General features: G+C 44.3%; 1 protein-coding gene across 1 annotated transcript in view; it reads left to right on the top strand.

Annotated features, from left to right (window-relative positions):
- znf831 (zinc finger protein 831) overlaps positions 1 to 16882 on the top strand; it is a 167224-nt gene extending 150342 nt beyond the window's left edge. Inside the window, exons 3-4 of the mRNA XM_055912358.1 lie at positions 3273 to 3547; positions 14741 to 16882. Of these exons, the coding sequence (XP_055768333.1) occupies positions 3273 to 3547; positions 14741 to 16813 (2348 nt within the window). The 3' untranslated portion in view covers positions 16814 to 16882. The remainder of the gene's footprint in view (positions 1 to 3272; positions 3548 to 14740) is intronic.
- The last annotated feature ends 6379 nt before the right edge of the window (positions 16883 to 23261 follow it).

The raw sequence follows: 23261 nt of genomic DNA, 5'->3' as shown, positions 1-23261 counted from the left end.
ACAGGTTAGGTTTTTCTAGTGGACTTTACAGGTTAGGTTCTACTAGTGGACTTTACAGGTTAGGTCATACTGGTGGACTTTACAGGTTAGGTTCTACTAGTGTACTTTACAGGTTAGGTTCTACTAGTTGACTTTATAGGTGAGGTTCTACTGGTGGACTTTACAGGTTAGGTTCTACTAGTGGACATTACAGGTTAGGTTCTACTAGTGGACTTTACAGGTTAGGTTCTTCTAGTGGACTTTACAGGTTAGGCTCTACTGGTGGACTTTACAGGTTAGGTTCTACTTGTCGACTTTACAGGTTAGGTTCTACTAGTGGACTTTACAGGTTAGGTCCTACTAGCGGCCTTACAGGTTAGGTTCTAGTAGGGGACTTTACAGGTTAGGTTCTACGAGTGGACTTTACAGGTTAGGTCCTACTAGTGGACTTTACAGGTAGCTTCACCTAGTGGACATTACAGGTTAGGTTCTACTAGTTGACTTTACAGGTTAGGTTATACTAGTGAACTTTACAGGTAGGTTCTACTAGTAGACTTTACAGGTTAGGTTCTACTAGTTGACTTTACAGTTTAGGTTCTACTAGTTGACTTTACAGGTTAGGTTCTACAAGTGGACTTTACAGGTTAGGTTCTACTAGTGGACTTTAAAGGTTAGATTCTACTAGTGGACTTTACAGGTTAGGTTCTACTAGTGGACTTTACAGGTTAGGTTCTACTAGTGGACTTTACAGGTTAGGTTATACTAGTGAACTTTACAGGTAGGTTCTACTAGTAGACTTTACAGGTTAGGTTCTACTAGTTGACTTTACAGTTTAGGTTCTACTAGTTGACTTTACAGGTTAGGTTCTACAAGTGGACTTTACAGGTTAGGTTCTACTAGTGGACTTTAAAGGTTAGATTCTACTAGTGGACTTTACAGGTTAGGTTCTACTAGTGGACTTTACAGGTTAGGTTCTACTAGTGGACTTTACAGGTTAGGTTCTACTAGTTGACTTTACAGTCTGTAGTAGTCTGTTGCAGTCTGTAGTAGTCTGTAGCAGTCTGTAGCAGTCTGTGGCAGGCTGTAGCAGTCTGTGGCAGTCTGTGGCAGTCTGTAGTAGTCTGTAGCAGTCTGTGGCAGTCTGTAGTAGTCTGTAGCAGTCTGTAGCAGTCTGTGGCAGTCTGTGGCAGTCTGTAGTAGTCTGTAGTAGTCTGTAGCAGTCTGTGGCAGGCTGTAGCAGTCTGTGGCAGGCTGTAGCAGTCTGTAGCAGTCTGTAGCAGTCTGTAGTAGTCTGTAGCAGTCTGTAGCAGTCTGTAGCAGTCTGTAGCAGTCTGTAGCAGTCTGTGGCAGTCTGTAGCAGTCTGTAGCAGTCTGTGGCAGTCTGTAGCAGTCTGTGGCAGTCTGTAGCAGTCTGTAGTAGTCTGTAGCAGTCTTCAGTAGTCTTTAGTAGTCTGTGGTAGTCTGTATCAGTCTGTAGCAGTCTGTATCAGTCTGTAGCAGTATGTGGCAGTCTGTAGTAGTCTGTAACAGTCTGTATCAGTCTTCAGCAGTCTGTAGCAGTCTGTGTCAGTCTGTAGCAGTCTGTAGTAGTCTGTGTCAGTCTGTAGCAGTCTGTAGCAGTCTGTAGCAGTCTGTAGTAGTCTGTAGCAGTCGGTGGCAGACTTTACAGGTTAGGTTCTACTAGTTGACTTTACAGGTTAGGTTCTACTAGTGGACTTTACAGGTAGGTTCTACTAGTAGACTTTACAGGTTAGGTTCTACTAGTTGACTTTACAGGTTAGGTTCTACTAGTTGACTTTACAGGTTAGGTTCTACTAGTGGACTTTACAGGTTAGGATCTACTAGTGGACTTTACAGGTTAGGTTCTACTAGTGGACATTACATGTTAGGTTCTACTACTGGACTTTACAGGTTACAGGTTAGGCTAGCAGTCTGTAGCAGTCTGTAGCAGTCTGTGGCAGTCTGTAGCAGTCTGTGGCAGTCTGTAGCAGTCTGTGGCAGTCTGTAGCAGTCTGTAGCTGTCTGTGGTAGTCTGTAGCTGTCTGTAGTAGTCTGTTGCAGTCTGTAGTAGTCTGTAGTAGTCTGTAGCAGTCTGTAGCAGTCTGTGGCAGGCTGTAGCAGTCTTTGGCAGTCTGTAGCAGTCTGTAGCAGTCTGTGGCAGGCTGTAGCAGTCTGTGGCAGTCTGTAGCAGTCTGTAGCAGTCTGTGGCGGGCTGTAGCAGTCTGTAGCTGTCTGTGGTAGTCTGTAGCTGTCTGTAGTAGTCTGTTGCAGTCTGTAGTAGTCTGTAGTAATCTGTAGCAGGCTGTAGCAGTCTGTAGTAGTCTGTAGTAGTCTGTAGCAGTCTGTAGCAGTCTGTGGCAGTCTGTGGCAGTCTGTGGCAGTCTGCAGTAGTCTGTAGTAGTCTGTAGGAGTCTGTGGCAGTCTGTAGCAGTCTGTGGCAGTCTGTAGCAGTCTGTAGCAGTCTGTAGCAGTCTGTGGCAGTCTGTAGCAGTCTGTAGTAGTCTGTATCAGTCTGTAGCAGTCTGTAGCAGTCTGTGTCAGTCTGTAGCAGTCTGAAGTAGTCTGTAGCAGTCGGTGGCAGTCTTCAGCAGTCTGTAGCAGTCTTCAGCAGTCTGTAGTAGTCTGTGGTAGTCTGTAGCAGTCTGTATCAGTCTGTAGCAGTATGTGGCAGTCTGTAACAGTCTGTATCAGTCTGTAGCAGTATGTGGCAGTAGTTGTCTGTGAACCTACGTGTTGAGACAGGAGATGATGATAACATCAGTGTATAGTATAGCCAAGGCCATAGGGCTCTTTCAAACTAATATGAAATACAAGACTAATCATACTGTCTCTAATGTCTAATCATACTGTCTCTAATGTCTTATCATACTGTCTCTAATGTCTTATTAAACTGTCTCTAATGTCTAATCATACTGTCTCTAATGTCTAATCATACTGTCTCTAATGTCTAATCATACTGTCTCTAATGTCCAATCATACTGTCTCTAATGTCTAATCATACTGTCTCTAATCATACTGTCTCTAATGTCTAACCATACTGTCTCTAATGTCTAATCATACTGTCTCTAATGTCTTATCATACTGTCTCTAATGTCTAATCATACTGTCTCTAATGTCTTATCATACTGTCTCTAATGTCTTATCATACTGTCTCTAATGTCTTATCATACTGTCTCTAATGTCTAATCATACTGTCTCTAATGTCTAATCATACTGTCTCTAATGTCTAATCATACTGTCTCTAATGTCTAATCATACTGTCTCTAATGTCTTATTAAACTGGTTTGTCCTAGGAGCCAAGAAGAGCTGTGACAGAGGAGGAGATGAGTGGGAGAAGAGAGGAGGAGATGAGGGGGAGAAGAGAGGAGGAGATGAGGAGGAAGACTCCAGAAGAACGAGTCTGAAAGATGAAGAGGTGTCAGAGGGGAGGAAAGAGGTGTTGGAAGAGAAGGAGGAGAGGGAGGTGTTCAAGGAGAGGGGGGAGAGAGAAGAGGTTTTGGAAGAGACAGAGGAGAGTGAGGAGACAAAGGAAACACCTGGCCATGCCTCTGATGGATTTAGAGGAGAGGTAAGTAAAACGATGTGTCTATCTGACTATATGTCTATCAATCAAGAATACTTTCACTAGAACCAGACCACTGCTGGCAACATCTCTCCCACACAGACACAGTATAATCAACAGACATCTCTCCCACACAGACACAGTATAATCAACAGACATCTCTCCCACACAGACACAGTATAATCAACAGACATCTCTCCCACACAGACACAGTATTATCAACAGACATCTCTCCCACACAGTATTACCGACAGACATCTCTCCTACACAGACACAGTATAATCAACAGACATCTCTCCCACACAGACACAGTATTATCAACAGACATCTCTCCCACACAGACACAGTATAATCAACAGACATCTCTCCCACATAGACACAGTATAATCAACAGACATCTCTCCCACACAGACACAGTATAATCAACAGACATCTCTCCCACACAGACACAGTATTATCAACAGACATCTCTCCCACACAGACACAGTATAATCAACAGACATCTCTCCCACACAGTATTACCAACAGACATCTCTCCCACACAGTATTATCAACAGACATCTCTCCCACACAGACACAGTATAATCAACAGACATCTCTCCCACACAGTATAATCAACAGACATCTCTCCCACACAGACACAGTATAATCAACAGACATCTCTCCCACACAGTATAATCAACAGACATCTCTCCCACACAGACACAGTATAATCAACAGACATCTCTCCCACACAGTATTATCAACAGACATCTCTCCCACACAGTATAATCAACAGACATCTCTCCCACACAGACACAGTATAATCAACAGACATCTCTCCCACACAGTATTATCAACAGACATCTCTCCCACACAGTATAATCAACAGACATCTCTCCCACACAGACACAGTATAATCAACAGACATCTCTCCCACACAGTATTATCAACAGACATCTCTCCCACACAGTATAATCAACAGACATCTCTCCCACACAGTATAATCAACAGACATCTCTCCCACACAGACACAGTATAATCAACAGACATCTCTCCCACACAGTATAATCAACAGACATCTCTCCCACACAGACACAGTATTATCAACAGATATCTCTCCCACACAGACACAGTATAATCAACAGACATCTCTCCCACACAGACACAGTATAATCAACAGACCTCTCTCCCACACAGACACAGTATAATCAACAGACATCTCTCCCACACAGACACAGTATTATCAACAGACATCTCTCCCACACAGACACAGTATAATCAACAGACATCTCTCCCACACAGACACAGTATAATCAACAGACAACTCTCCCACACAGTATTATCAACAGACATCTCTCCCACACAGACACAGTATTACCAACAGACATCTCTCCCACACAGACACAGTATAATCAACAGACATCTCTCCCACACAGTATTATCAACAGACATCTCTCCCACACAGTATAATCAACAGACAGCTCTCCCTCACAGACACAGTATTATCAACAGACATCTCTCCCACACAGTATAATCAACAGACATCTCTCCCACACAGTATAATCAACAGACATCTCTCCCTCACAGACACAGTATTATCAACAGACATCTCTCCCACACAGACACAGTATTATCAACAGACATCTCTCCCACACAGACACAGTATTATCAACAGACAACTCTCCCACACAGTATAATCAACAGACAACTCTCCCACACAGTATTATCAACAGACAACTCTCCCACACAGACACAGTATAATCAACAGACAACTTTCCCACACAGTATAATCAACAGACAACTCTCCCACACAGTATAATCAACAGACATCTCTCCCACACAGTATTACCAACATACATCTCTCCCACACAGACACAGTATAATCAACAGACATCTCTCCCACACAGTATAATCAACAGACATCTCTCCCACACAGTATTACCAACAGACATCTCTCCCACACAGACACAGTATAATCAACAGACATCTCTCCCACACAGACACAGTATAATCAACAGACATCTCTCCCACACAGACACAGTATAATCAACAGACATCTCTCCCACACAGACACAGTATTACCAACAGACATCTCTCCCACACAGTATTATCAACAGACATCTCTCCCACACAGTATAATCAACAGACATCTCTCCCACACAGTATTATCAACAGACATATCTCCCACACAGTATAATCAACAGACATCTCTCCCACACAGACACAGTATTATCAACAGACATCTCTCCCACACAGACACAGTATAATCAACAGACATCTCTCCCACACAGTATTACCAACAGACATCTCTCCCACACAGTATTATCAACAGACATCTCTCCCACACAGACACAGTATTATCAACAGACATCTCTCCCACAGACACAGTATAATCAACAGACATCTCTCCCACACAGACACAGTATAATCAACAGACATCTCTCCCACACAGACACAGTATAATCAACAGACATCTCTCCCACACAGTATTACCAACAGACATCTCTCCCACACAGTATTATCAACAGACATCTCTCCCACACAGACACAGTATTATCAACAGACATCTCTCCCTCACAGACACAGTATTATCAACAGACATCTCTCCCACACAGTATAATCAACAGACATCTCTCCCACACAGTATAATCAACAGACATCTCTCCCTCACAGACACAGTATTATCAACAGACATCTCTCCCACACAGACACAGTATTATCAACAGACATCTCTCCCACACAGACACAGTATTATCAACAGACAACTCTCCCACACAGTATAATCAACAGACAACACTCCCACACAGTATTATCAACAGACAACTCTCCCACACAGACACAGTATAATCAACAGACAACTTTCCCACACAGTATAATCAACAGACAACTCTCCCACACAGTATAATCAACAGACATCTCTCCCACACAGTATTACCAACATACATCTCTCCCACACAGACACAGTATAATCAACAGACATCTCTCCCACACAGTATAATCAACAGACATCTCTCCCACACAGTATTACCAACAGACATCTCTCCCACACAGACACAGTATAATCAACAGACATCTCTCCCACACAGACACAGTATAATCAACAGACATCTCTCCCACACAGACACAGTATAATCAACAGACATCTCTCCCACACAGACACAGTATTACCAACAGACATCTCTCCCACACAGTATTATCAACAGACATCTCTCCCACACAGTATAATCAACAGACATCTCTCCCACACAGTATTATCAACAGACATATCTCCCACACAGTATAATCAACAGACATCTCTCCCACACAGACACAGTATTATCAACAGACATCTCTCCCACACAGACACAGTATAATCAACAGACATCTCTCCCACACAGTATTACCAACAGACATCTCTCCCACACAGTATTATCAACAGACATCTCTCCCACACAGACACAGTATTATCAACAGACATCTCTCCCACAGACACAGTATAATCAACAGACATCTCTCCCACACAGACACAGTATAATCAACAGACATCTCTCCCACACAGACACAGTATAATCAACAGACATCTCTCCCACACAGTATTACCAACAGACATCTCTCCCACACAGTATTATCAACAGACATCTCTCCCACACAGACACAGTATTATCAACAGACATCTCTCCCTCACAGACACAGTATTATCAACAGACATCTCTCCCACACAGTATAATCAACAGACATCTCTCCCACACAGTATAATCAACAGACATCTCTCCCTCACAGACACAGTATTATCAACAGACATCTCTCCCACACAGACACAGTATTATCAACAGACATCTCTCCCACACAGACACAGTATTATCAACAGACAACTCTCCCACACAGTATAATCAACAGACAACACTCCCACACAGTATTATCAACAGACAACTCTCCCACACAGACACAGTATAATCAACAGACAACTTTCCCACACAGTATAATCAACAGACAACTCTCCCACACAGTATAATCAACAGACATCTCTCCCACACAGTATTACCAACATACATCTCTCCCACACAGACACAGTATAATCAACAGACATCTCTCCCACACAGTATAATCAACAGACATCTCTCCCACACAGTATTACCAACAGACATCTCTCCCACACAGACACAGTATAATCAACAGACATCTCTCCCACACAGACACAGTATAATCAACAGACATCTCTCCCACACAGACACAGTATAATCAACAGACATCTCTCCCACACAGACACAGTATTACCAACAGACATCTCTCCCACACAGTATTATCAACAGACATCTCTCCCACACAGTATAATCAACAGACATCTCTCCCACACAGTATTATCAACAGACATATCTCCCACACAGTATAATCAACAGACATCTCTCCCACACAGACACAGTATTATCAACAGACATCTCTCCCACACAGACACAGTATAATCAACAGACATCTCTCCCACACAGTATTACCAACAGACATCTCTCCCACACAGTATTATCAACAGACATCTCTCCCACACAGACACAGTATTATCAACAGAAATCTCTCCCACAGACACAGTATAATCAACAGACATCTCTCCCACACAGACACAGTATAATCAACAGACATCTCTCCCACACAGACACAGTATAATCAACAGACATCTCTCCCACACAGTATTACCAACAGACATCTCTCCCACACAGTATTATCAACAGACATCTCTCCCACACAGACACAGTATTATCAACAGACATCTCTCCCACAGACACAGTATAATAAACAGACATCTCTCCCACACAGACACAGTATAATCAACAGACATCTCTCCCACACAGTATTATCAACAGACATCTCTCCCACACAGACACAGTATTATCAACAGACATCTCTCCCACACAGACACAGTATAATCAACAGACATCTCTCCCACACAGACACAGTATTATCAACAGACATCTCTCCCACACAGACACAGTATTATCAACAGACATCTCTCCCACAGACACAGTATAATAAACAGACATCTCTCCCACACAGACACAGTATAATCAACAGACCTCTCTCCCACACAGACACAGTATAATAAACAGACATCTCTCCCACACAGACACAGTATTACCAACAGACATCTCTCCCACACAGTATAATAAACAGACATCTCTCCCACACAGACACAGTATTATCAACAGACATCTCTCCCACACAGACACAGTATTATCAACAGACAACTCTCCCACACAGACACAGTATAATCAACAGACAACTCTCCCACACAGTATAATCAACAGACAACTTTCCCACACAGTATTATCAACAGACAACTCTCCCACACAGACACAGTATAATCAACAGACAACTCTCCCACACAGTATAATCAACAGACAACTCTCCCACACAGTATTACCAACAGACATCTCTCCCACACAGACACAGTATAATCAACAGACATCTCTCCCACACAGACACAGTATAATCAACAGACATCTCTCCCACACAGACACAGTATAATCAACAGACATCTCTCCCACACAGACACAGTATTACCAACAGACATCTCTCCCACACAGTATTATCAACAGACATCTCTCCCACACAGTATAATCAACAGACATCTCTCCCACACAGTATTATCAACAGACATCTCTCCCACACAGTATTATCAACAGACATCTCTCCCACACAGTATAATCAACAGACATCTCTCCCACACAGTATTATCAACAGACATATCTCCCACACAGTATAATCAACAGACATCTCTCCCACACAGACACAGTATTATCAACAGACATCTCTCCCACACAGACACAGTATAATCAACAGACATCTCTCCCACACAGTATAATCAACAGACATCTCTCCCTCACAGACACAGTATTATCAACAGACATCTCTCCCACACAGACACAGTATTATCAACAGACATCTCTCCCACACAGACACAGTATTATCAACAGACATCTCTCCCACACAGACACAGTATTACCAACAGACATCTCTCCCACACAGTATTATCAACAGACATCTCTCCCACACAGACACAGTATTATCAACAGACAACTCTCCCACACAGTATAATCAACAGACAACTCTCCCACACAGTATTATCAACAGACAACTCTCCCACACAGACACAGTATAATCAACAGACAACTTTCCCACACAGTATAATCAACAGACAACTCTCCCACACAGTATAATCAACAGACATCTCTCCCACACAGTATTACCAACATACATCTCTCCCACACAGACACAGTATAATCAACAGACATCTCTCCCACACAGTATAATCAACAGACATCTCTCCCACACAGTATTACCAACAGACATCTCTCCCACACAGACACAGTATAATCAACAGACATCTCTCCCACACAGACACAGTATAATCAACAGACATCTCTCCCACACAGACACAGTATAATCAACAGACATCTCTCCCACACAGACACAGTATTACCAACAGACATCTCTCCCACACAGTATTATCAACAGACATCTCTCCCACACAGTATAATCAACAGACATCTCTCCCACACAGTATTATCAACAGACATATCTCCCACACAGTATAATCAACAGACATCTCTCCCACACAGACACAGTATTATCAACAGACATCTCTCCCACACAGACACAGTATAATCAACAGACATCTCTCCCACACAGTATTACCAACAGACATCTCTCCCACACAGTATTATCAACAGACATCTCTCCCACACAGACACAGTATTATCAACAGAAATCTCTCCCACAGACACAGTATAATCAACAGACATCTCTCCCACACAGACACAGTATAATCAACAGACATCTCTCCCACACAGACACAGTATAATCAACAGACATCTCTCCCACACAGTATTACCAACAGACATCTCTCCCACACAGTATTATCAACAGACATCTCTCCCACACAGACACAGTATTATCAACAGACATCTCTCCCACAGACACAGTATAATAAACAGACATCTCTCCCACACAGACACAGTATAATCAACAGACATCTCTCCCACACAGTATTATCAACAGACATCTCTCCCACACAGACACAGTATTATCAACAGACATCTCTCCCACACAGACACAGTATAATCAACAGACATCTCTCCCACACAGACACAGTATTATCAACAGACATCTCTCCCACACAGACACAGTATTATCAACAGACATCTCTCCCACAGACACAGTATAATAAACAGACATCTCTCCCACACAGACACAGTATAATCAACAGACCTCTCTCCCACACAGACACAGTATAATAAACAGACATCTCTCCCACACAGACACAGTATTACCAACAGACATCTCTCCCACACAGTATAATAAACAGACATCTCTCCCACACAGACACAGTATTATCAACAGACATCTCTCCCACACAGACACAGTATTATCAACAGACAACTCTCCCACACAGACACAGTATAATCAACAGACAACTCTCCCACACAGTATAATCAACAGACAACTCTCCCACACAGTATTATCAACAGACAACTCTCCCACACAGACACAGTATAATCAACAGACAACTCTCCCACACAGTATAATCAACAGACAACTCTCCCACACAGTATTACCAACAGACATCTCTCCCACACAGACACAGTATAATCAACAGACATCTCTCCCACACAGACACAGTATAATCAACAGACATCTCTCCCACACAGACACAGTATAATCAACAGACATCTCTCCCACACAGACAGAGTATTACCAACAGACATCTCTCCCACACAGTATTATCAACAGACATCTCTCCCACACAGTATAATCAACAGACATCTCTCCCACACAGTATTATCAACAGACATCTCTCCCACACAGTATTATCAACAGACATCTCTCCCACACAGTATAATCAACAGACATCTCTCCCACACAGTATTATCAACAGACATATCTCCCACACAGTATAATCAACAGACATCTCTCCCACACAGACACAGTATTATCAACAGACATCTCTCCCACACAGACACAGTATAATCAACAGACATCTCTCCCACACAGTATAATCAACAGACATCTCTCCCTCACAGACACAGTATTATCAACAGACATCTCTCCCACACAGACACAGTATTATCAACAGACATCTCTCCCACACAGACACAGTATTATCAACAGACATCTCTCCCACACAGACACAGTATTACCAACAGACATCTCTCCCACACAGTATTATCAACAGACATCTCTCCCACACAGTATAATCAACAGACATCTCTCCCACACAGTATTATCAACAGACATATCTCCCACACAGTATAATCAACAGACATCTCTCCCACACAGACACAGTATAATCAACAGACATCTCTCCCACACAGTATAATCAACAGACATCTCTCCCACACAGACACAGTATAATCAACAGACATCTCTCCCACACAGACACGGTATAATCAACAGACATCTCTCCCACACAGACACAGTATAATCAACAGACATCTCTCCCACACAGACACAGTATTACCAACAGACATCTCTCCCACACAGACACAGTATAATCAACAGACATCTCTCCCACACAGACACAGTATAATCAACAGACATCTCTCCCACAAAAAACACAGTATAATCAACAGACATCTCTCCCACACAGACACAGTATAATCAACAGACATCTCTCCCACACAGACACAGTATAATCAACAGACATCTCTCCCACACAGACACAGTATAATCAACAGACATCTCTCCCACACAGACACAGTATAATCAACAGACATCTCTCCCACACAGTATTATCAACAGACATCTCTCCCACACAGTATAATCAACAGACATCTCTCCCACACAGACACATTATTACCAACAGACATCTCTCCCACACAGACACAGTATAATCAACAGACATCTCTCCCACACAGTATAATCAACAGACATCTCTCCCACACAGACACAGTATAATCAACAGACATCTCTTCCACACAGACACAGTATAATCAACAGACATCTCTCCCACACAGACACAGTATAATCAACAGACATCTCTCCCACACAGACACAGTATAATCAACAGACATCTCTCCCACACAGACACAGTATAATCAACAGACATCTCTCCCACACAGACACAGTATAATCAACAGACATCTCTCCCACACAGACACAGTATAATCAACAGACATCTCTCCCACACAGACACAGTATTATCAACAGACATCTCTCCCACACAGACACAGTATTACCAACAGACATCTCTCCCACACAGACACAGTATTATCAACAGACATCTCTCCCACACAGTATAATCAACAGACATCTCTCCCACACAGACACAGTAGTATCAACAGACATCTCTCCCACACAGTATTATCAACAGACATCTCTCCCACACAGTATTATCAACAGACATATCTCCCACACAGACACAGTATAATCAACAGACATCTCTCCCACACAGTATAATCAACAGACATCTCTCCCACACAGACACAGTATAATCAACAGACATCTCTCCCACACAGTATAATCAACAGACATCTCTCCCACACAGACACAGTATAATCAACAGACATCTCTCCCACACAGTATAATCAACAGACATCTCTCCTACACAGACACAGTATAATCAACAGACATCTCTCCCACACAGACACAGTATTATCAACAGACATCTCTCCCACACAGACACAGTATAATCAACAGACATCTCTCCCACACAGTATAATCAACAGACATCTCTCCCACACAGACACAGTATAATCAACAGACATCTCTCCCACACAGACACAGTATAATCAACAGACATCTCTCCCACACAGACACAGTATAATCAACAGACATCTCTCCCACACAGTATTGTCAACAGACATCTCACAGACACAGAGTTACATTTTCCATTACAACATGGGGCCTGGCTGGTCTAGAGTTAAAGGTTCCATGATTTTCTCTATTTTTGCAGATTTTTGATAATGAATGTTATCAGATCTTCAAATCAAATCAAATGTATTTATTAAAGCCCTTCTTACATCAGCTGATATATCAAACATTTATAATTAGGAAAAAACCTTATCCTTTTTAACCCTAATTTGGTGATATCAATCAAGTTTATTTTATATAGCCCTTCTTACATCAGCTAATATCTCGAAGTGCTGTACAGAGACCCAGCCTAAAACCCCAAACAGCAAGCAATGCAGGTGTAGAAGCACGGTGGCTAGGAAAAACTCCCTAGAAAGGCCAAAACCTAGGAAGAAACCTAGAGAGGAACCAGGCTATGAGGGGTGGCCAGTCCTCTTCTGGCTGTGCCGGGTGGAGATTATAACAGAACATGGCCAAAATGTTCAAATGTTCATAAATGACCAGCATGGTCAAATAATAATAATCACAGTAGTTGTCGAGGGTGCAGCAAGTCAGCACCTCAGGAGTAAATGTCAGTTGGCTTTTCATAGCCGATCATTGAGAGTATCTCTACCGCTCCTGCGGTCTCTAGAGAGTTGAAAACAGCAGGTCTGGGACAGGTAGCACGTCCGGTGAACAGGTCAGGGTTCCATAGCCGCAGGCAGAACTGTTGAAACTGGAGCAGCAGCACGGCCAGGTGGACTGGGGACAGCAAGGAGTCATCATGCCCGGTAGTCCTGAGGCATGGTCCTAGGGCTCAGGTCCTCCGAGAGAGAGAGAGAAAGAAAGAAAGAATTAGAGAGCATACTTAAATTCACACAGGACACCGGATAAGACAGGAGAAATACTCCAGATATAACAGACTAACCCCAGCCCCCCGACTCTGCCCGTTCTGATATTTCTTTCTAGGTATTATTCCTGCACTGTTGGAGCTAGAAACACAAGCATTTCACTGCACCTGCGATAACATCTGCAAATATGTGTACATGACCAACAAACTTTGACTTGATTTTGATAAAGAGAAATATTTGCTATTTGGGACACAGCTCTGGGTCAGTCTGGGTCAGTCTGGGTCAGTCTGGGTCAGTCTGGGTTAGTCTGGGTCAGTCTGGGTCAGTCTGGGTCAGTCTGGGTCAGTCTGGGTCAGTCTGGGTTAGTCTGGGTCAGTCTGGGTCAGTCTGGGTCAATCTGGGTTAGTAGACTATCTAGACTATCTGATGGTCTGTCTGTTCGGTCTGCTGGTATTCCTTCTGAAACTGTCCAAGACATTGTGGAGCTACTAGAATGACCTGGAACTGTTGCCCTTCCTCCCCATGCCTACATACTAACTCTAAAACTCTGATACTTCTCTCTCTCTGACAGGATGAAGCCGATTCCCGTCACAGCATCTGGACATCGCTGCCACTTTACCGTCATCTGTATCAGACACCACCCAACGTGTCGCACAACCTTTCGAAGGCCACTCAGCAACAGATAAACTTAACTTCAGAAATAGATCCGTCGTATAACCTACAGACCAGCTCTCCAAATGACCCTGACCCCACCCCCCTGACCCCAAATGACCCTGACCCCACCCCCCTGACCCCAAATGACCCTGACCCCACCCCCCTGACCCCAAATGACCCTGACCCCACCCCCCTGACCCCACTACAGACCAGCTCTCCAAATGACCCTGACCCCACCCCCCTGACCCCACCACGGACCAGCTCTTCAAATGACCCTGACCCCACCCCCCTGACCCCACCACGGACCAGCTCTTCAAATGACCCTGACCCCACCCCCCTGACCCCAAATGACCCTGACCCCACCCCCCTGACCCCACCACGGACCAGCTCTTCAAATGACCCTGACCCCACCCCCCTGACCCCAAATGACCCTGACCCCACCCCCCTGACCCCACCACGGACCAGCTCTTCAAATGACCCTGACCCTGACCCCACCCCCCTGACCCCACCACGGACCAGCTCTTCAAATGACCCTGACCCCACCCCCCTGACCCCACCACGGACCAGCTCTACAAATGACCCTGACCCCACCCCCCTGACCCCAAATGACCCTGACCCCACCCCCCTGACCCCACCACGGACCAGCTCTTCAAATGACCCTGACCCTGACCCCACCCCCCTGACCCCACCACGGACCAGCTCTTCAAATGACCCTGACCCCACCCCCCTGACCCCACCACGGACCAGCTCTTCAAATGACCCTGACCCCACCCCCCTGACCCCACCACGGACTAGCTCTTCAAATGACCCTGAACCCACCATGTGCCATAGAACCCCAGCCTTTAGTGATACAAGCATCTTCAGCAGCTCACAGATTTTGCCTAAAACAGAGACAAACAGAGTCCTCCCCTCCAAACGACTTCAGAGACAGAGTGAGACCAGCATGGAGTATACGTACGTGAGAAGGGCAGGACAGACACACCCCTTCCCTACAGCACAGTCTGTGAGCAGGTTTAGGGCCCCTACAGCACAGTGTGTGAGCAGGTTTAGGGCCCCTACAGCACAGTGTGTGAGCAGGTTTAGGGCCCCTACAACAGAGTGTGTGAGCAAGTTTAGGGCCCCTACAGTAGACTGTTTGAGCAGGGTTAGGGCCCCTACAGCAGACTGTTTGAGCAGGGTTAGGGCCCCTACAGTAGACTGTTTGAGCAGGGTTAGGGCCCCTACAGTAGACTGTTTGAGCAGGGTTAGGGCCCCTACAGTAGACTGTTTGAGCAGGGTTAGGGCCCCTACAGTAGACTGTTTGAGCAGGGTTAGGGCCCCTACAGTAGACTGTTTGAGCAGGGTTAGGGCCCCTACAGTAGACTGTTTGAGCAGGGTTAGGGCCCCTACAGTAGACTGTTTGAGCAGGGTTAGGGACCCTACAGTAGACTGTTTGAGTAGGGTTAGGGCCCCTACAGTAGACTGTTTGAGCAGGGTTAGGGCCCCTACAGTAGACTGTTTGAGCAGGGTTAGGGCCCCTACAGCAGACTGTTTGAGCAGGGTTAGGGCCCCTACAGTAGACTGTTTGAGCAGGGTTGGGGCCCCTACAGTAGACTGTGTGAGCAGGGTTAGGGCCCCTACAGTAGACTGTTTGAGTAGGGTTAGGGCCCCTACAGCAGACTGTTTGAGCAGGGTTAGGGCCCCTACAGTAGACTGTCTGAGCAGGGTTAGGGCCCCTACAGCAGACTGTTTGAGCAGGGTTAGGGCCCCTACAGTAGACTGTTTGAGCAGGGTTAGGGCCCCTACAGCAGACTGTTTGAGCAGGGTTAGGGCCCCTACAGTAGACTGTTTGAGCAGGGTTAGGGCCCCTACAGCAGACTGTCTGAGCAGGGTTGGGGCCCCTACAGCAGACTGTTTGAGCAGGGTTGGGGGAGTGCAGAGTAGTAGCCTGGAGGACCAAGAGGACAGTAGCAGTAGTGATGATGAAGGGAAACTGATCATTGAGCTTTAGACAGGAGTTAGATTCCCTACATGGAATACAAACAGACTGGAAGAGGGGAGGAGGGGTGGAGGGAGGGAGGGAGGAGAGGGAGGACAGGAGAGGAGGGAGGGAGGAGAGAAGGGGAGGGTAGAGGGTGAAGGGAGGGAGGAAGGGAGGATATGCTGCTGGCATATACAGGACCCTGGGTCATATACAGGACCGTGGGTCATATACAGGGCCCTGGGTCATATACAGGGTCATATACAGGGCCCTGGGTCATATACAGGGCCCTGGGTCATATACAGGACCGTGGGTCATATACAGGACCGTGGGTCATATACAGGGCCCTGGGTCATATACAGGGCCCTGGGTCATATACAGGACCGTGGGTCATATACAGGACCGTGGGTCATATACAGGGCCCTGGGTCATATACAGGGTCATATACAGGACCGTGGGTCATATACAGGGTCATATACAGGACCGTGGGTCATATACAGGACCACGGGTCATATACAGGGCCCTGGGTCATATACAGGACCGTGGGTCATATACAGGACTGTGGGTCATATACAGGGCCCTGGGTCATATACAGGACCGTGGGTCATATACAGGGCCCTGGGTCATATACAGGACCGTGGGTCATATACAGGACCGTGGGTCATATACAGGGCCCTGGGTCATATACAGGACCGTGGGTTATATACAGGGTCATATACAGGACCGCGGGTCATATACAGGGCCCTGGGTCATATACAGGACCGTGGGTCATATACAGGACCCTGGGTCATATACAGGACCGTGGGTCATATACAGGGTCATATACAGGACCGTGGGTCATATACAGGGTCATATACAGGACCGTGGGTCATATACAGGGTCATATACAGGACCGTGGGTCATACAGCAGGACCGTGGGTCATATACAGGACCGCGGGTCATATACAGGACCGTGGGTCATATACAGGACCGCGGGTCATATACAGGACCGTGGGTCATATACAGGACCGTGGGTCATATACAGGACCGCGGGTCATATACAGGGCCCTGGGTCATATACAGGGTTATATACAGGACCGCGGGTCATATACAGGGTCATATACAGGACCATGGGTCATATACAGGACCGTGGGTCATATACAGGGCCGTGGGTCATATACAGGGTCATATACAGGACCGTGGGTCATATACAGGGTCATATACAGGACCGTGGGTCATATACAGGGTCATATACAGGGTCATATACAGGACCATGGGTCATATACAGGGCCCTGGGTCATATACAGGACCATGGGTCATATACAGGACCGTGGGTCATATACAGGGTCATATACAGGGCCGTGGGTCATATACAGGGTCATATACAGGACCGTGGGTCATATACAGGGTCATATACAGGACCGTGGGTCATATACAGGGTCATGTACAGGGTCATGTACAGGGCCTTGGGTCATATACAGGACCATGTTGACTACCAAGCTGTCAGGATACTCACCCTCTTTCCGTCAGTGTCTCTGCCTCTCCTGCTAGCTGATGACTTGACTGTGTCACAGGAGAAACTGATAGAGGATCCAACTGTACATTAATCATCTTCTGATTGTTTCATGGGACTCAAATGAACCTGGAGTGACATGTGTTGTATATAAGTGGCAGAAAAGCATTTGATTTAATCAATAATAGTGTACATTGTTTGATGTTATTTTCCAGATGTTTTTCAGATGTTTTATAAAAATAAAAGTTGGATAAAATTGTATCTGAAACCTCCTTCAGCTATTCTAGACATTAATTTATTGTGTTCATTTATTTATTTATTTTATTTCACCTTTATTTAACCTTTCTAGGACACACGTTCCGCTAGCGGAACCCCTCCACAACATTCCGCTGAAAAGGCAGCGCGGGAAATTCAAAAATATTTTTTTGAAATATGTAACTTACACACATTAACAAATCCAATACAGCAAATGAAAGATAAACATCTTGTTAATCTACCCATCGTGTCCGATTTAAAAAATGCTTTACAGCGAAAACACAACATATGATTATGTTAGTTCAGAGCCAAGTCAAAAAAACACACAGCCATTTTCCCAGCCAAAGATAGGACTCACAAAAAGCAGAAAGAGATAAAATGAATCACTAACCTTTGATGATCTTCATCAGATGACACTCATAGGACATCATGTTACACAATACATGTATGTTTTGTTTGATAATGTGCATATTTATATCCAAACATCTTAGTTTACATTGGCGCTATGTTCAGAAATGCCTCCAAAATATCCGGAGAAATTGCAGAGAGCCACATCAAATAACAGAAATACTTATCATAAACTTTGATGAAAGATACATGTTTTACATAGAATTAAAGATACACTTGTTCTTAATGCAACCGCTGTGTCAGATTTCAAAAAAACTTTACGGAAAAAGCACACCATGCAATAATCTGAGACAGCGCTCAGATATAACAACATTTCTCTGCCATGTTGGAGTCAACAGAAACACGAAATTACATCATAAATACTCCCTTACCTTTGATCATCTTCATCAGAATGCACTCCCAGGAATCCTAGTTCCACAATAAATTCTTGTTTTGTTCGATAATGTCCATTATTTATGTCCAAGTAGCTACTTTTGTTAGCACGTTTAGTACACATATCCAAACGCTCGCGCAGGTCCAGGCGAACTTCGGACGAAAACTTAAAAAAGTTATATTACAGGTCGAATAAACTTGTCAAACTAAGTATAGAATCAATCTTTAGGATGTTGGTATCATGACTAGTATTAGCAGACTGATATAGACCTCCATAGCTCTGGGCCTTGACTAGTATTACCAGACTGATATAGACTTCCATAGCTCTGGGCCTTGACTAGTATTAGCAGACTGATATAGATGTCTGTAGCTCTGGGCCTTGACTAGTATTAGCAGACTGATATAGATGTCTGTAGCTCTGGGCCTTGACTAGTATTACCAGACTGATATAGACCTCCATGGCTCTGGGCCTTGACTAGTATTAGCAGACTGATATAGACCTCCGTAGCTCTGGGCCTTGACTAGTATTAACAGACTGATATAGACCTCCATAGCTCTGGGCCTTGACTAGTATTAGCAGACTGATATAGACCTCCATAGCTCTGGGCCTTGACTAGTATTAGCAGACTGATATAGACCTCCATAGCTCTGGGCCTTGACTAGTATTAGCAGACTGATATAGACCTCCATAGCTCTGGGCCTTGACTAGTATTAGCAGACTGATATAGACCTCCATAGCTCTGGGCCTTGACTAGTATTAGCAGACTGATATAGATGTCTGTAGCGCTGGGCCTTGACCAGTATTAGCAGACTGATATAGATGTCTGTAGCGCTGGGCCTTGACTAGTATTAACAGACTGATATAGATGTCTGAAGCGCTGGGCAAAAATGTTTTTGCAGAATCTCGGCTTTGTAAAAAAAGGTGGCTGTATAACAGTATCTTGGTTTAATAATAATAATATATTAATAGTTTAATAGTTGGAAGAGTTTTTGCCCAGTCCCTTTCTCTGTGATGTCATTCTAATGGAATACAGCAAGAACAAAACCCTGTTCTCAAACATTTACATCAAAAGGTGCAAAGTTATGGACAAAGACACAAAACATCCACATCAACATGGGAAAACAAACTCTTTTTGTGCAGTATTAATTGACCATGTAAATGTACATGACAGTATTGTACATAGGCTGGTCATCTAGGGTTGTACCTGTAGACTTTCTATCCACATAAAGAAACATGACAGTATTGCTGGTCATCTAGGGTTGTACCTGTAGACTTTCTATCAACATAAAGAAAAACAAATACAGTTAATGAGTGCGTTGTGACATCAAGTGGTTTGTGATGATGTGGCTCAGTTGGTATAGCATGGGTGCACTGCCAGGGTTGTGGGTTCGATTCCCACAAGGGACCATTATGATTATGTATGCACTCACTACTGCAAGTTTCTCTGTATATAAGTGTCCTACAGGCCCTTAGTTCTGTCGCACCTGGACTACTGTTCAGTCGCGTGGTCAGGTGCCACAAAAAATGTACTTTCGCAATTGGCTCCGAACAGGGCAGCACGGCTGGCCCTTGGATGTACACAGAGAGCTAATATTAATAATATGCATGTCAATCTCTCCTGGCTCAAAGTGGAGGAGAGATTGACTTCATCACTACTTGTATTTGTGAGAGGTATTGACATGTTGAATGCACCAAGCTGTCTGTTTGAACTACTGGCACACACCTCAGACACCCATGCATACCCCACAAGACATGTCACCAGAGGTCTCTTCACAGTCCCCAAGTCCAGAACAGACTATGGGAGGTGCACAGTACTACATAGAGCCATGACTACATGGTACTCTATTCCACAGTACTACATAGAGCCATGACTACATGGTACTCTATTCCACCGTACTACATAGAGCCATGACTACATGGAACTCTATTCCACAGTACTACATAGAGCCATGACTACATGGAACTCTATTCCACAGTACTACATAGAGCCATGACTACATGGAACTCTATTCCACAGTACCACATAGATCCATGACTACATAGAACTATATTCCACAGTACTACATAGAGCCATGACTACATGGAACTCTATTCCACAGTACTACATAGAGCCATGACTACATGGAACTCTATTCCACAGTACTACATAGAGCCATGACTACATGGAACTCTATTCCACAGTACTACACAGAGCCATGACTACATGGAACTCTATTCCACAGTACTACATCGAGCCATGACTACATGGAACTCTATTCCACAGTACTACATCGAGCCATGACTACATGGAACTCTATTCCACAGTACTACATCGAGCCATGACTACATGGAACTCTATTCCACAGTACCACATAGAGCCATGACTACATGGAACTCTATTCCATAGCACTACATAGAGCCATGACTCCATGGAACTCTATTCCACAGTACTACATAGAGCCATGACTACATGGAACTCTATTCCACAGTACTATATAGAGCCATGACTACATGGAACTCTATTCCACAGTACTACATAGAGCCATGACTACATGGAATTCTATTCCACAGTACTACATAGAGCCATGACTACATGGAACTCTATTCCACAGTACTACATAGAGCCATGACTACATGGAACTCTATTCCACAGTACTACATAGAGCCATGACTACATGGAACTCTATTCCACAGTACTATATAGAGCCATGACTACATGGAACTCTATTCCACAGTACTACATAGAGCCATGACTACATGGAACTCTATTCCACAGTACTACATAGAGCCATGACTACATGGAACTCTATTCCAGAGTACTACATAGAGCCATGACTACATGGAACTCTATTCCACAGTACTACATAGAGCCATGACTACATGGAACTCTATTCCACAGTACTACATAGATCCATGACTACATGGAACTCTATTCCACAGTACTACATAGATCCATGACTACATGGAACTCTATTCCACAGTACCACATAGAGCCATGACTACATGGAACTCTATTCCACAGTACTACATAGATCCATGACTACATGGAACTCTATTCCACAGTACTACATAGATCCATGACTACATGGAACTCTATTCCACAGTACTACATAGAGCCATGACTACATGGAACTCTATTCCACAGTACTACATAGAGCCATGACTACATGGATCTCTATTCCACAGTACCACATAGAGCCATGACTACATGGAACTCTATTCCACAGTACTACATAGATCCATGACTACATGGAACTCTATTCCACAGTACCACATAGATCCATGACTACATGGAACTCTATTCCACAGTACTACATAGAGCCATGACTACATGGAACTCTATTCCACAGTACTACATAGAGCCATGACTACATGGAACTCTATTCCACAGTACTACATAGAGCCATGACTACATGGAACTCTATTCCACAGTACTACACAGAGCCATGACTACATGGAACTCTATTCCACAGTACTACATAGAGCCATGACTACATGGAACTCTATTCCACAGTACTACATAGAGCCATGACTACATGGAACTCTATTCCACAGTACTACACAGAGCCATGACTACATGGAACTCTATTCCACAGTACTACATCGAGCCATGACTACATGGAACTCTATTCCACAGTACTACATCGAGCCATGACTACATGGAACTCTATTCCACAGTACTACATCGAGCCATGACTACATGGAACTCTATTCCACAGTACCACATAGAGCCATGACTACATGGAACTCTATTCCATAGCACTACATAGAGCCATGACTCCATGGAACTCTATTCCACAGTACTACATAGAGCCATGACTACATGGAACTCTATTCCATAGTACTACATAGAGCCATGACTACATGGAACTCTATTCCACAGTACTACATAGAGCCATGACTACATGGAACTCTATTCCACAGTACTATATAGAGCCATGACTACATGGAACTCTATTCCACAGGACTAC

This window comes from Salvelinus fontinalis, unplaced genomic scaffold (genome assembly GCF_029448725.1).
Source record: "Salvelinus fontinalis isolate EN_2023a unplaced genomic scaffold, ASM2944872v1 scaffold_0159, whole genome shotgun sequence".
Taxonomy (NCBI): Eukaryota; Metazoa; Chordata; class Actinopteri; order Salmoniformes; family Salmonidae; genus Salvelinus; species Salvelinus fontinalis.
Note: the sequence above shows the minus strand (reverse complement) of the source record. Positions and strands in the feature narration are given on the sequence as shown.